The following is a 16,560-nucleotide window of genomic DNA, read 5'->3' as shown; positions in this document are numbered from 1 at the left end:
TTCCATCGCATCTCTGCATTTCTCGACTAGCGCTGAGCTGGCCCTGGGTTTATGAATTGCTTTGAGGGCGGCTTGACTATCGGAGTAGATGCAAATCCCCCGTTACCTTCCAATGCCTGTCGTTTGTTTGCTACTTCGAGTATAGCAAACACCTCCTCTTCGAAAACTGTGGTGTGTTTCCCTAGCGGAAAGGATTTCCATGTGTTTGTTTCCATCCTGTACACTCCGGCTCCGGGTGAATTGGTGCTTTTCATTCATGATCCATCTGTGTACCAGGCCTGGAAACCATGGATCTTTAATTTGGTTCGCCGGCCATTCTTCCCTTGTCGAGATTTCGACCTTAACTTCAGTTTGCCACTTTCTGTAGTGCATCTGGATGTCAGAATTGGAAAACCAGGTAAATTTTGATGAAGTTTTAAGTGAGCAAGCACAGTTGCAGTATGGTGTCCCACAAGGGTCTGTCTCGGCCTCTGTTGTTTACCTTATCTATGAATGATAAGTTGAAACGCCTACTAACTGGTGCAATTGTAAGTTTTTTCGATGATACTCCAATCTTTTGCCGTTAACAAAAAACTACTGGAGCCTAAGAATTAAAATGTAAAGCTGAAACTAATAAAATTAAATATATTGTATTTCAAATCTACAAGTCAAAATTACAATTACCGAATACGATAAAACTAAGATTAGTATAAAATACTATAAAAACCGAATATTGAGTCAGTAAGGTATGTTCTTGTTACAGCTGTAACAACTAAGATTAGATGAGATTTTAAGCAATTACAAACTCTCTATAAACCACTTGTTGAAAGTCTCTTAATGTACACATATATTGATTGGATGTAGAGCTGGCAGAAAGAAATTGTTAATCGTTGCCACATAACACTCAGAGTTTACAGTAACTGCGCTTATCTTCTTCGAAAAAATATGGATCTTCCGATCCCCACTTTTGACATCGCAGCCCAAACTGTGACCTTAACCGGATGAAGAGGCCCTTCATGAATTTCTCTGGGATTAATCCCGCTCCAATAGCGCATATTTTGTTTGTTAACACAACCTGTGAGGTGAAATTGTGCTTCATCACTGAAAAATATAACCGCGTCTGGAAGCAAAACTTTAACAATCGTTTCACATGCCCTTTGCCTTAAAACAAAATCACGCTCGAAAAGTTAATGGGCAACTAGCATTTTGTATGGATGAAAGTGAAGATCGTCGTGAAGAATTCGGCGACTTGAGTGGTCTGATAACCTCAGGACAGCGGATGCTTCGAAGAAGGTCGCAAAACCGGCTGTCGAACTGCCTCGATATTTGCCGGTATTCTAACTGTTCGTGTTGCTCCTGGTCTCTTGCGAGACACATTTCCAATTGCTCTAAAAGCCTCCACTTATAATAAAATGGATCGCCGAACCAGAACAGCACCTAGGGGAGAAATATTATACCGTAAACGGAACGTACTCTGTACTGCGATGATCGACCAGCCTTGTGAAAAGTAAGTCTCAACGGCGAACGCGCGTGATTTCTTGCCCAAGGCATTTTTGCGACTGACGACCATAGAGTAATTAAAAGTATGAGAGGGTTCAATCCCATAGTGACAAGTAGGCATCATCTTTACCCTAAACTCGATTGCAGCGTACGGTTGCTGTCTAACCGAACTAAAATAATTGACATTTGTCACAGTCGGTAAAATAGTCTATTGTAATACCGATCCGTCATAGAAATGAAAGCCAGGCTATTCAAAATTTTAGAATGGCGCGAAATTTAAAATTATTGACCCATTAAATCAATTTTTAACAGCGTAAAGGCTGTGAATCTCGATCACAAACTCTAAAAAATTATGAAATAGTGCAAGTGTATTAATTTAATTTTTGAAGAAGCTAAGAGTGATAATGTTTGTAATTTAAGTCTATTTTATACATTTTTTAATTGAATACGTTAGTGTTTTGACATTAAATTCATCAAATTTGCTTTTAAGCTGTTAAGTTAATGCATTTAGGCCCTTCAAAAAAATAAATTGTTAATTGCACTTTTTCATTGATTTTTAGAGAATGTGAAAGAGATTTTACAGCCCAATACGCTATCAAAAAAAGATTTAATGGGTCAATTATGTAAGACAATATTTTAGAGATTAAGTATAATATATTTAGTCCTATTTTGAGAATTAAATGCTCGATACTAACAATGTTAATTTCACTGTTATCAACAAATTAACAACGGTAGGGGTAGAATTTAAGTCAATTGTAAAGTAAGTTTATAATTTATTGTCTTAAAAGGAATCCTGATACAATTTATTTTGTGCTGCTTTAGCACAACACTGTCCATGGTATGTATTTTGCTTTTTACATTTTACATTTTGAGGATATGATACAAAAATTACAATTTATCAAATTTATAAATTAATTATTTATAGACATAAGAACTATATTTCTCAAAAATATGCCCTAAAAATTTTACGTTTACTACCTACTTTTTGGTACAGAGGGTACCCGAAAATGTTAGGAGCGTGGTAATATATAAAAACTAACCCTGTAATTAAAATATTCTTTATGGAGAGTATGATATTAAAAATTAGTTGACACTGATGTTTACCCTAAATTCTAGATGTCACCGGTCCTTTTTCTTAAATATTCAAAGAGAATCCCTGGATCTTACTCCCATCTTATCGAGGTGAGGTACCTCCTTGAGTAGTGACCTGGTAGAATGGAAGTTGTTTCACTTATTGTGCTTTTGGTACTTCCTAGCAGCAAAGCACTGATGATACCTTTCGTCAGACCTAGTAAAAAAAGTTTAAAAAAACTATGTTAAAAGTTTTTGTAGGGTGGATTTACTTGGTAAAGCTAGACTGCTTTTTAAAAACCTGTATGATTTTGGACTTCTTTTGTAGAGTGCTAGGGCATATACCTTATCTTTGGTTGTCCATGTTGGTCTTTTTGTTTTTAAATTTGTAAAGCAATTTTGAAAAAAAGAGGCTACTGAACGATCCATATTTTGCTCTAGTTCTTTAAAAACTTGGGTTTTTGACAACTGATATGCCGCTTTCAATTTTTGTTTGGTCGAAAACAGTTTGCTTTTTAATTTGCAGATTCTGTTGCTTTGTGGTTTGTTTAGATAATAAAAAAATTTTTTTCTAGGAGTAAGATTTTTAACCCTTGTTTCACAAATTTGACTCAATATACTAAATCTCTGTTTTTTGTGCCATTTTCTCCATCAAAATGTCCTATGCTTCCCACAACCTTTCTTTTCGAATTAGGGTGAATGACCATTGGCCTAGCATAATTATGTTCATTCTGAACAGCAGGTAATAAAGTCAATGTATCTTCCCAAGGTACTTGTGCCTCAACCAGTACTGGGGCATTTTGAATAATACTTGGGCCAGCAATTGGGAGAGCACACTTTCTTAAACGAGTATGTATAGTACTAGTAAATGAAATATCATCAAAATGGTCTTGACATAAATAACACCTTGTTGAGGTTGGGCTTAAACCATTCGGACCTCCTAATAATGTCTTTTTCAGGAAATTAAAAGAAAATTTTATTTTTTTATGAATCTTCAATAGGACAATAGTATGTATTAGAACAAGTAGGTGCCTTGCATTTAAAAATTAATTTTCCTGGTGATGACATTATTAGGGCAGTTTTAAAATAGTAAACAACAATTTTAGGTGACCTACAACATGGTGAAAACTATTTGATAAAAAAAATTGCACTTACCCCATCCTAGGGATCTGAAACCACATAATAAAACAACAAAAAAGCTTCTACCTATATGATGAAATTACACTTTAATGACTTTAAGCTACATTTTTAACTATTTTTTGTTGAGAAAAAACAAAAGAACACACCCAATGGACGCCCAAATAAAAAGGAATAAGCAATGGCGACGATCGATGATGCGAAGGTGGGTGATGGCAAGGAACGAAAGAAAATCGATAATCTAATGACAATTATGACAGAAGTTGGCCCTCTATGCCGTCAAACCGAACTAAATTTCTTAGGTTAAGTATTAAAACTTGATGATCAGGTTAGGCTATTTTTCAAACACTCTTTTAATATTCATTTCTCTATGCTGACGACGATTAACAAACAAATCTCCCCACCGACGCTCTCTGTTAAGCGCACTAACGCGCTGCAATACCTCCAGTCTCGCCACCATGTATCATTGGAGAAAGAAAGTTTCAGTGCCGGACCCTGTATAATAAAATGCCTTGGCAGATAAGAGAATTCAAAAGTATTGTAACGATATTGGTAGCGCCGAATATACCAGCTGATTCTTCGTGATTCCGGAATAACACAAGTGGCACACCGCACGACATCTATGGAGACGCATGGAAAGTCAGCCAATCTTCCCGAATCATGGTCAGCTGAGTATATAAGGAGCCGTGAAGTTCAGTGAAGTGAAGTTCGGAATACAAGTACGAGATTTAAATCGGACGTAAATAGTAATAAATAAATACTGTGGAAATAAATATTTTTAATTATCGTGTGTGATTGTGCTTAGTAGTATAAGCATGTAAATATAAATGTGTTGACGGTTTCCGTTCGTAGGTTGTTTTAATTCACACCTAGCGAATGGTAGAAACGCTATAGTATTAAAAAGGGTAGAAGTATGGATTTTGACATACGTAGAAGTTTTAATGGTTCACCTAATATATAAGGAGCCCTCGCCGTTCGGAGGCCAAGTCTGAATATTGGTGAGAATTTTAAATTGAAATATAGGATAAGTCATTGTGTGTACCAATAAATAACCTTTAAAGTCACCTCAATAAGTGAACCTTAATAATGTGCTGATTACATCTATTATCATAGTTAATTATTTAATATTTTTGTATTGTATTTTAAGTATTGGACTTTCATTTCAACTTATTATACTTATCAAGACCACCAAAAAAAATTAAGAACCATTTTGATCGTCCTCAAAAATAGGCGGTTCTATTTATAAAAAAAACTGACCTTGACTTTTAAATGGTCTGCCATGGTCAAATTTAAGATCACCGTTGCTTTTTAACAATCAACTTTTGTAGGCATAATTTTTTATACATCTCGATTTTACATAGTTTATGTATAATAACCGTATTTATATATGAACATTAAAGGCTTTATTAACTAAAGCATCTTAGTTAAATTAGCTTTAAAACTTCATATATGGTCTTCAACTTTTCAAATATTTAGTGCGCTAACGTTTATAAACCATAAACAAAAAAGTAAAAATACGTAAAACGTATTAAAGTTTCATGTAAAAGTAAAGTGCATTATTTGTTTATAATAATTATAATAATTTTCTTAAATCAATTAATTACGTTTACACCACATTTTTAGTGCGTGCTGGCAGAGTATTTACAAATAATCACAAAAATGGCAAGGAACCAAGTAAATTTAATGGTTTTACGAGAAAAAGAATAAAACTTGGATAGATTGTCTTATAGCATATATATTTTATTATTTTACAATATATCAGACCCGATTCAAATGTATATCCTTGCAACAATTTGACTGAAAACGATAAAAATACGGGTTGACTGACAGGTCCTTGTCTAGAAATTCAATAAGTTTATAAATTGTTCTTTTTTCGTAAAAACGTATGTTAACAAGAAATATTTATGTAGATGCCCTCTATGTTTTCACAAAGGTTTTGATGTTTTACTTTAAAAAAAGATACAGTAAAGTCAAGTTCACACAGACATGGCATCTAAAAAAAGAAATTTTTTGCCTATAACGATTCCGGCGCCGAACCTTTAACAATTAAGAGATACACTACTTAATCACGGCTTTGTGATCACTGAACAAGTTTTTTATTCTAGTAAAATATTTGTAAAGAATATTCGCTTAAATATTTTACTGTTTATGTCATGAAAATATTTTAATTAGTTTTTAGATTTTGGACTTTAAAGTGAATGGGCATGAAGTTCAAACATTTGCTTTAGGCATCACTACTAAAAAAGACTTATATTTTGAAATATTCTTGATAGATATGTTTGTTCCATAATATCAAATATTTATTGATTTTAGATCAAAATATTCCGGAATTAAAATAGCCTCTCGGTCGGATCTTCGGGTGAAGGTTGATCTGGAGGGTCCATCAACACGGATCTATATATTATAAGAGGTCAGAATACAAACGTAAACACCAACAAACAAACATACCCCTTATTTTCTCAGCTCTGGCAGAGATAAAAGTGAACTTAGAAACAACCAAGGTTTAGGCACAACTTTGGACTCGCCGTCTTTATTAGAAGCGGCATATTTTGCCAGCGAAATGAAGGAACAGCTGAAATATCCACAAAGTGTTTATGCTTTCTTTACAGACCACCCAACGATACATACTACAGAACGATTTTCACCGACCTTGCTGATAAAACAGACGTTCTGCAAGCAAGCTATCGAAGTGCAGAAATTGTTATTACGGGAGATTTTAAGGTCTACAATATCAATTTATTGACGTATTCTAACAGACTGATAATGAAGGGCACCAAGCAGAAGACTTGCGATTAGTCATGGTCTTATACGGGAACGCAGCTTATACGGGAACTAACCAGAATCGCTGCTAGATAGGGAAACTTTGCTAACCTTTTAAATCTGTTGCTCGCGACGCACCTTGACTCGTAAAATAGTACCCTAGGAACATCGGATCACAAATTAATAACCGTGAACTAGAAATGAAAACTCAAGATCCATCCATGCCGTGTGAAGTTTAGCATTATAAACCAACCAACAGTTTCTTTCTTTGTTTCCTTGGTGGTGTGTGTTCCAGGACCAATGATTTTTGAGTGCGAGCGAGATTTTAAAGGTGATTTTGGCAGGTATGGAAGCTTATGTCCCAAACACCTTGAAAAGCTTGTTAGGCAGCAAATTGTTGTTCAATAAAAACTGCACCAAGGCAGTCAACAATAAAAATGCCGGTTCTTCGCAAATGGCGAGAAATACCCGCAAATACCGTACAAAGTACCTTATATCACAACGCTTAATACCACCGACTTTGACAAGAAAGGTTTCTCTGGTGCCAGAGATAGTCTTCCATCACAGAGATGTTGAAAAAGTTCTCAAAGGCTTAAACACTAATAACGCCACCGGCCCTAATAGAATAGCGTCAACAGTATTCAAAAAATGAGCGGTCTTGCTGATACCACCTTTGGGCAAACGGTTTTCTCTTTCATATAGGAGAGGTTTGTTCTCTAGTGATTGGAAACTCTCGTAGATTCAAATACCCAAAAAAAGAAAAAAGAGGGTGCCCATCAATTACCATCCCATTGCTTTAGTCCTGACAATCGCCAAGCTAATGAAGAAACTTGTCGATTTGCAAATTTTAAAATATCTAAAGTCCACCAACATCATTAACCACCGTCAGTATGATTTTCGCAAACACAGGTCTACCGTCGATCTGTTGGCCCATGTTACCCATGGGGCTAATAACGCAAGTTATCGAAAATATGCTAAATCCCATATAATATCTTTGAATATTCTAAAGGCATTCGATAAGCTGTGGCATGAAAACTTTTTACACAAATTGACTTTTTATGGTTTGCCACCAACTCTCGTTACTTGGCTTGGAAGCTTCCTTGAAAAACGATTCATCCAGGTTGTCTTGGTTGTTAATGGATACACCTCGCAGAGGTTTCAAATTAACGCTGGTGTTCCTTAAGGATGCACCTTATTCAACGACCTTCTCGACAATACTTCTAATTTAATTTACATCTTTGCATATGACAGTACATTGTTTGTGCATTCGTTAATATTACTTTCACATATGAAGCTTTGCACCCAAACATATTTTGAAGCTGCTAATTTCATTCAGAAGGGGGCCATATGTTTTATAGGAGATCCAGAGATAACTAGAACTTTAGCAATTTGGCGCATAGAAGGAAGGTGGCGGCGGAACTTATTATAGATACCATCGCAGTAAAGGCTCTTCCGAACTGGACCATACCAGACTCATGAATATCGAGTGCATCTGCAGAGGTCTAGAACGTCGCTATATCAAGACATCTTTTTATGGAGAAGTGCAAATTTATGGGACCAAATCCCAAAGTACGTTTTCCTCAAACAACCTATAACAACAGAAACTTGCAGAACAAGAAAAATATCCATAGACAGACACCATCACTGACGCTACTTGTGATACTCAAGTAATTTTGTGCGAGTATATATCTTAGAAAAAAAAGAAAATTGTGTGCGACTTTGACATCATTGCCTTCCTTGAAACATGGCTTTAACCATATTCAAGATATCCTCGACTCTGAATTGTGTCCAGAAACATTTAGAGTGCTCAGATCTGACAGACAGCTGGATAGAGTGGCCGCTACTCGTGGTGGTGGCTGCTTGGTCGCAGCTTCTCACAACATCCACCTAGAGAGGGTTAACTTGGAAGACTTCCTTAACTCCACACCACTTATAGATATTTTAGGTTGTAAGCTCACTTATGGTTATTTTGTATTTTATTTATTTTTAATCTATGTCCCTCCTTGCACAACCGAGAGAGACTTTGAGACCTTGTGTGAAACAATTATGTCACTGGATCTAGTCCACACAAAACGCGTTATGATTGTTGGAGATTTTAATGTTCCGTCTTATCAGACAACCGAAGCTAGCAGTGTCAAGTGCAAGCTTTTGACCAACCTATGCGAGATCCTTGGTCTTAAGCAGTTTAACAATATTCCAAATGTTAATAATAGGCTTCTTGACTTGGTTTTTTCAAATTTCGACGTCAGTGTCATCAAAAGTATATCACCGCTTATTGACGAAGATTTGCATCATCCTGCTTTGACAATTTCTTTTAAATCGGCTTCCCCTCATAAATATAATCCTTCTATAAGTTCAAATAATCTACAGTAGTTTAACTTCAGAAAAGCAGACTTTCCACTCATGTATAATTTGTTGCTTGATGCAGACTGGATGTCCGCCTTGCAGTCTTCTGACGTTGACAGCGCTTGCAAGGAACTTTACAAAAGACTTGATTCAGCGTTTGCTGCTTCAGCACCGTTAAAACAACGAAGACGACGGCGATTTCCAGTATGGTTTTCCAAACAAATTATTTCTAATATCTTTAAGAAGGAAAAAGCATATCGTGATTATAGATCCTCTCCAACTGAATTTAATCTTTCCAGATACAACAGGCTTCGTCAGACGGTAAAATCTCAAGCCCGTGAGGCCTATAACTCATTTGTGACCCAAGCCGAGGAGAACATTGTCACTAATCCCTCATCGTTTTGGTCTTTCGTTAGAGCTAAGAAAGATCACTCTTCACTTCCGTCTATCATGTGCGATGCCAATGGTTATTCTTTTCAAGGAACAGAAAATATTGTGCCAGCTTTTGCCAAACTTTTTCAGAATGCCTATAAAGATCCAATCAACCTCGCAGAAACCTATCCTCCTTCTAATTCCTCAGACCTCCTTGACATTCTTCCATCAATTACCACTGAGGAAAAAAGTTGACAGCCGGTCCAGATGGTGTTCCAAGTTTTGTGGCTAAAGACTGCATGTTTGTCCTTTGTCGGCCTTTATATCATATTTTTAACCTTATTTTGAAAACTGGCAAATTTCCGGGCTAAAGTGTGGCTAAAGGCTATGTGCTAAAGTAATACCAATTCACAAAAAAGACGATATAAACAGAATCGACAACTACCGACCTATCTCCATACTTTGCACTTTTTCCAAAACTTTTGAAACTATTGTTTATAACAGAATTCTTCCCCAAGTTCAATCACTACTCTCTATAGATCAGCACGGTTTTATTTCTAAAAGGTCATGCATCACTAACCTCTGTAATGTGACTCATTTTATTTCTTCAGCCCGCGATAGAAAAAGTCAGGTTGATGTGGTGTATACTGATTTCAGTAAGGCTTTTGATCAGATAAATCATAGCATTCTGCTGGAAAAATTGAACAAGCAATTCAATTTCTCAGAAAACCTAATTTCGTTGCTTTCGTCATATTTTATTGACTGCCTACAGTTTGTTGAGGTGGAAGGTTGCAGATCTAATACCTTTGTTTCAACTTTTGGAGTCCTACAGGCATCCATTCTCGGCCCACTTCTTTAAATCTTTTATATTAATGATCTTATAGAACTGATTTCCTGCCTTAGACTAGCTTATGCTTATGATCTGAAAATATTCTGGTGTATCAATAATATCTTGGACTGCTTGTTTTTACAGAGTAACCTAATTAGGGGGTGGTAAAGTCGAAATCAGTTATGTTTTAATAGCTCGAAATGCTGTGTGATCTCCTTTCACCGAACCAAGGATCATGTTTTGTTTAATTACAATATAGACAATCAAATCCTCTGTAGAAGTACTTCTATTAAAGATCTAGGGGTTGTATTCGACGATAGGCTCACATTTGTGCCACATATTGAACAGACAGTGACCTCCTCGTTGAAACTTCTGGGTTTTGTCATTCGAAATAGCCGACTCTTTAACAACTCAAAGTCAATAAAACTATTGTACTTTGCCTTGGTTAGATCAAGACAGGATTACGGTTCCTTGATGTGGTGTCCTTTGTATGAATGCCATGTTGGCTACATCGAGAGTGTTCAGAGAAGGGTTTTAAAGTTTCTTATGTTTCGTGAGGATGGAATATATCCTGTTAGGGGATATGATCATGATCTGATGTTAGGTAGATTTAATCTGCAATCTCTGGCCATGAGGAGAACAATTCATTTTGTAACATTCTTATGGAAGTTGGTCAATAATCAAATAAATTCTCCTCCTCTCTTGAACAATATGCTATTTCTTGTACAACGATTTGCTTCTAGAGCCTATATCACTTTTGCTTTAGATCGCGACAGAACTAACATTAGGTTTCAGGATCCCGTATATCAAAAGTGCAGAATTTTTAATTCAGTATCATCAACTTGTGATATATTTGTATGCTCCATAAAGGATCTAGTTTTGTCTCTGACAAACCAACAGTTACCATAATTCCTTTTCTCTTCCTTTTTTCCCTTATCCCATGAATCCCTTTCTTTGTTCATTCTAATGTTAATTCACATCTCCTTTAATTTTGATATATACATGATGTTACTATAGTAATTTAAGTTTTCCTTATTTTTCTTTCTTTTTGTTATTTAATTTAATACTTGTTTACACTTTCAAAACATTAATCGTAGATTTTCCTGTAGCTGGGCTTTGCCTGTTGAAAATAAACTGCTAAATAAATAAAATAAACATTATTTGTTGAGAATATTTTGTAAGTAGCATGCAGCTTACTTCAGGAATATAATCCAGTTAGTGTTCTAGATTCTTTAGAACTTTAAAGGTATAAAAGTGCAGATATTTCTTTATATGGTAATATTACTGAAATAGTGATTTTCTTGAACAATCAAAAACTTAAGGAAATACCACGGTGTTTGCTTGATAAAAGTAGTCTTATTAAGGTCATTAATTACTTATTATAAAAAAGTTCTAAAGTTAGTCTTTTTTTCAGATTTCCAAGAGAACAGCAAACTCTTCCTAACCATTTTTATTTCACCGACTACGAGAGGCACAACGCCGAGATTGCCGCTTTCCATTTAGACAGGTATGGATTACGACGTTATGTTCTTATAAGAAAATATACAAAGCAAAAATTAAATTTTATACACAAATTACTATAAAAGAGCCTTAATGGCTAAACAAACACAATCTAAGACAAACTACACTTTAATTCCATAAATTTCCTAAAAGCTTCGCAAGTGGTGGAGTTCTAGGAGAGCCCCTAAATCTAATCTAATTCCGCTACAAGGATCCTAAAATAACGTTTCTAAAGCCCGCTTCTCCATGAATTTTAAGTCGAATTAAAGAGCCGTCAGGGCCGAAATATAAATCACAAGATACTTACTTTTTAATCCGCGTTCTATTATGATTTTTATCTTTGTTTATATTTGTTTCCCTATTGGTCCTTCTTCTCCCAAACCATTTTTAAGGTTTAGTCTTAAAAAGGTGTTGCTCTTATCTGTTTTTCATGTTCTTTAACCAGAAGCAACCATATGAAGCATTGATAAACAGAGTGTTTTTAAAGTTAAGTCTTTAATTAATAGTTGATGTACTAAAAATCATCAATATAAAAGTTGCAAAATAAAAGAGATTTGAAATTTGAAAAAATAAAAATAAGAAGACTGTCGTTTGCTTACTGCTTCTAAATTTATAAAAATTTGTGTTATTGTATAGTTTTCCGTACGAATCTTGTTTTTGTCCGTTTATTTTATGCGAAAATATGGCTCTAATTTACAAAAATATTGGACTAGTGAAAATAAAACTTACCTTTAAGGAATCAGGTTGTATGCGAAAAGGTTTCTTATCATCTGGCACCACGGATATTTGGAAATTTAGTAATTAGACTTCGTGGCACAAGGTATTTGAAAGAATAACGAGAAAGCCATGCTGGAAGAGCTGCTCAACTTAAAATGTTTCAAATTGAGGAGATCATTTTAGAAATGGTCGAAGACTCAACACTGACAATTAGTACTAGAGGCATAGCAGCTTAAGTTGGTTGAGTTGTATTTGGTAAGAGTTTTATTTGGCCAATGGCTTTTAGAACAGTTCGGCAAAAATGAAGATGTTACAAAACTTATTTTATGTACAGATATTTACACGAGATAAGCAAAATTTCCACAACCATCATGTTTAAGCAGTAGAATATCTGCATGTTGTAAAAATAATTAATTTTTAACATAGATTTTTATTAAGTGTTTAACATTAATTTTTAACATAGATTTTTATCAAGTATGTGAGCTGGCGTGATAAATGGCATGCTTATTGGTGAAATTTATTTAGATGTTTTTGGAGACAATCATCACAAGATCACAATTATTAGAAGATGTTCCTCTAAATATGAAGCATAATATGCGATTCGTTCATTACTGCCTCTTGGCCTGGCGATTTTTTATGTGGGCTCTTTAAACGAGTTGGTGTTTTATTATGGAACCGTAAATTTGGAAGAACTTCAGGAGCGCATTAAAAATTATTTTGGTTCCTAGATATTAGGATTTAATTTTCGAAGGTTATAAGGATTTGTGGATTTTCTGAGTAAGATTGTTCCGAGCAAAATTGTTTGTAAGTTTCGCAAAATTCTACGAGGGGTTAAAGTACTTAACTGAACTTGAAATACGCTGTTTTTACCCATTTATACATAAACCCCTTACCCTAAAAAAAGGAGGGAAAATCAAGCAATCCAACATTAACTTGTCACTAATAAATAAATCACACCAAGGGGGTAGCGGTGCATGACTAGTTGCAGTTTTAATTGCAGTCCTAATTAACGCGTAAATATTAAACAGTCGCGAGTTCACGTCGAATCAATTTAGCTTAACTCAAAAAGTTAAATCCTCCCCTGAATTATTTATGGGACGTCGACTGAGGCCAAAATCCTCCCTTGCCCGCTTATTGTTGTTTTTTTTTGCGACATTTTTGCATTTTTTTGTCTCACGGGTCACGTAACAAACGTAATTTGAAGCTATTTTGTTGTTTTACAGTACGAGGGTATATTAAGGGTCTTCCGACCATCGGTGTCCTATCTCAAACTACTTCTTTATGGCTCCTGTATATACTCCAGCATTTTTGAAAGGGAGGGTCTTCTTTCAAATGGTATAATCACTGATTAGTGTGATTATACTGGGTATTGAAATTTTTCGAAAAAATCGATTTTTTTCCTCTGTATTAAAAATCGCTGATAGCGATTTGAATGAAACTTTTGATAAAAAAATGGTAGGTGATGAGGCAACTTTTTGAGGAATTGCATAATATATGTTATTTTTTTCATAAAAAAAAAAGATACGCCACTGTTCTTTTGAAAAAAAGATCTTTTTCGAAATATTTTGGTCATTTTGTATAAGACCAATCCCTTGCATTTTTGCGCTTCGACGCAATGTTTTCGTGCAAAAAAATCAAATCCATACAAGGGTCCTTTAAAACTTGTTTGTCGAAAATTTTATTATCATTAAAATAAATAATAAATAATTTAACTAAACAATAAACAATTTAATTAAAAAAAAGAAACAACTTAAAAAGAACCATTTAAACAATAAAAAATAATTTAAACAATTCAAATCAAATGCTCAAAGTGTCCTCCATGCATTTCCACAAATTTGCTGTACCTGTTGGCCTAAGATGTACGCCAGCAAAGACCCCTGGATCGTTTCTCAGAGCCACAACTCTAGCAACTAGGTGTTCTCTGTTGGTTACAGGTGTTACGTAAGCTGTTCCATGGCGCCCTAGACAAAAAAGTCTAGAGATGTCAGATCAGGTGACCTTGCTGGCCAAGGAACTGGACCATCTCTACCAATTCACCTGTTGTTGTAGCTCTAATCTAAGAAAGCCCTTACACTACGAGCGAAATACCCTGGACAGCCATCGTGCTGGAACCAGAGTTCTCTCTGATCTCTAATATTCTGTCTAACAACATTATTTGCAATTGGGAATGGTATCTCGATCTTCTGCAAAAATTGACTTCCGATCCGATCTCCTGAAAAAAGTGACTCCCATACCGTCAAAATACGATAGTAGGTATGTACCGACACTAAACATAACAAAAACATGTATATACTTTGTCCTTATTATTATTATTTTTTATTTTATGGGGATACCATGAAAAACTGCCTAAGATTTTCGGGAAATAAAAAAAAAACTAATAATAAAAATAATAAAATAAAGAACTGTGGTATGGATTTTATTTTTTTTCACCAAAACGATGTGTCGGACCGCAAGAATTGGTCTTATTGAAAATGAACAAAATATTTTGAAATAAATTTTTTTGGGCTGTGTTTTGTTAGAAACAAGCAAGATGTTTAGATTTTTTTTTCCAAAAAACAGTGGCGTACCTGTTTTTTTACAAAAAAATTAACGTGCATGTGCGTTTCCGTCCCTGGACAAGTCAAATTACTTGCAATTCCTCAAAAAGTTGCCTGACCACCTATCATTTAAAACCCAAAAAATTCATTTAAATAGCTTAAAGCGTTTTTAATACAGTGAGAAAAAAATTGAATTTCCACTCGAACTATTTTTTTATGGTTCTTGTATATACTGTATCATTTTTGACGATTTGAAATGGGACACCCTATATAATTGATTGTAACCCAAGTATGTGAAGTCTACAGGAGAGTGGTGGCTACAGATATTGACAAAACCTTATACCTAGGTCTAAGACATTTGTTGTTTATCTGTAATCCAAGAGTTGTTTTCTGTTAGACCAGGAATATTACTAGTTGGCATGCCTTTAAGTCTACGTATCTCAAATATCTTTAGTTAAAAAGTTGAAGGTAATTAAGGGCATATATAATTTTCTTGACTTTGTTTTTCTGTTTCTGTGGTAAGGTAACATTTGTATAGGTTGAGTGATTTTTTTCACTTGTACAATTGCTGTTTTGTGTTCTGATGACCTTTTTGTGAATAGATAAATAGAAGGCGTATTTTTAATATAATAATTTCCCAAGTAGATTTGGTTATTATTTCTATAGCTACGTTTATGTTGATATTTTATATCAAGTTCGTCCAATTGGGCTTTTTTTATGATTTAATAGTATTGTTAGGAGCATTATTCCAATTTTGAAAAAGTAATCACTATTATTTTTATCATCTAAGGCGCGCCATTTCTATTTTATTGAGATATTAAAACTCCAATAACTTAGGTCTAAGCTACAACATGATGAGTTGCTAGATAATATAAAACTTGGAGATTGATCATGATATAAAAAAAGTTGTTCGTTCCCTAAAATATGTTCAATCATTTTCCCACGGGCATCAGTCTGATTTCATGCTTAAATTGGGTTGTGTGCGTTAGGATCACCTAGTAAAATTAAAGGTGTAGGAACTTGCCCTATTGAATTATTTATGGCAGTCTTCCATAGCGATAATTTTTCTCTAATTAATAAACCTACTTCTCCAGACTCCAGATGCTCTATTGCATTCTACACGGTACAATCTTATTTATCAATACAATACATCAATATTGTAGCCTGATTAAGCTCAATTAATCAGTGTCTTTAAGAATTGCCTCTTCTGTAGTAGAATTTTAGGACAATGATTTTTGATTAAAAGTTTCAATTCTTCCTTATGAGTATTGAGACTATATTTATCTTTCAGTGTATAATATTTTAATTTTTGTGAGGTCTTGTTTTTTCTTTCGTTTTTGAAGAATTAGAACTCCTATATTTTTGAAGATTTTCCTCTTTTTTTGTCTGAGATAGGACTAGATGATTTTTTTTGTTCATAAATTTGTGGTGTTTTGTTCTTGGTTTCATAGGCTTTAATTTGAAAGACATAGCGATAAGATTGGAGGTGAGTGAGGTTTTAATGGGTAATGTTCACCGTTTTTTTGAGGTATTGAGGGTTTCGGAATTCGATGGTAGAGGAATGAAGCAGGGGATAGTAATGGATGGGAAAGTTTCTGGTATGTTGGTTCTGTTGTTTTCTAGTTGTTTTGTTAATTATAGAAAATGAGTTCATATATAAGTTGGATTCAATAAGTTGTATTTTTTTCGTAACTCTTATTATTGTTCTATTTTTTTGATTTTACAAATGTCCAAATTTCTGAAACTCAAAGGCCTGCAAAGAACTTTATTGCTTGTGATAACTCCTTTTATTGTTAATATCTACAGGGATCT

At 34.6% G+C, this 16,560-nt stretch overlaps 1 protein-coding gene across 2 annotated transcripts in view; it reads left to right on the top strand.

Moving 5' to 3' along the window:
* LOC126737338 (extracellular serine/threonine protein CG31145) overlaps positions 1-16,560 on the top strand; it is a 601,920-nt gene that overhangs the window by 345,581 nt on the left and 239,779 nt on the right. For both annotated transcript variants that reach the window (XM_050442201.1, XM_050442202.1), the window contains one exon: positions 11,409-11,501. In XM_050442201.1, the coding sequence (XP_050298158.1) occupies positions 11,409-11,501 (93 nt within the window). The remainder of the gene's footprint in view (positions 1-11,408; positions 11,502-16,560) is intronic.

This window comes from Anthonomus grandis, chromosome 6 (genome assembly GCF_022605725.1).
Source record: "Anthonomus grandis grandis chromosome 6, icAntGran1.3, whole genome shotgun sequence".
NCBI lineage: Eukaryota > Metazoa > Arthropoda > Insecta > Coleoptera > Curculionidae > Anthonomus > Anthonomus grandis.
Note: the sequence above shows the minus strand (reverse complement) of the source record. Positions and strands in the feature narration are given on the sequence as shown.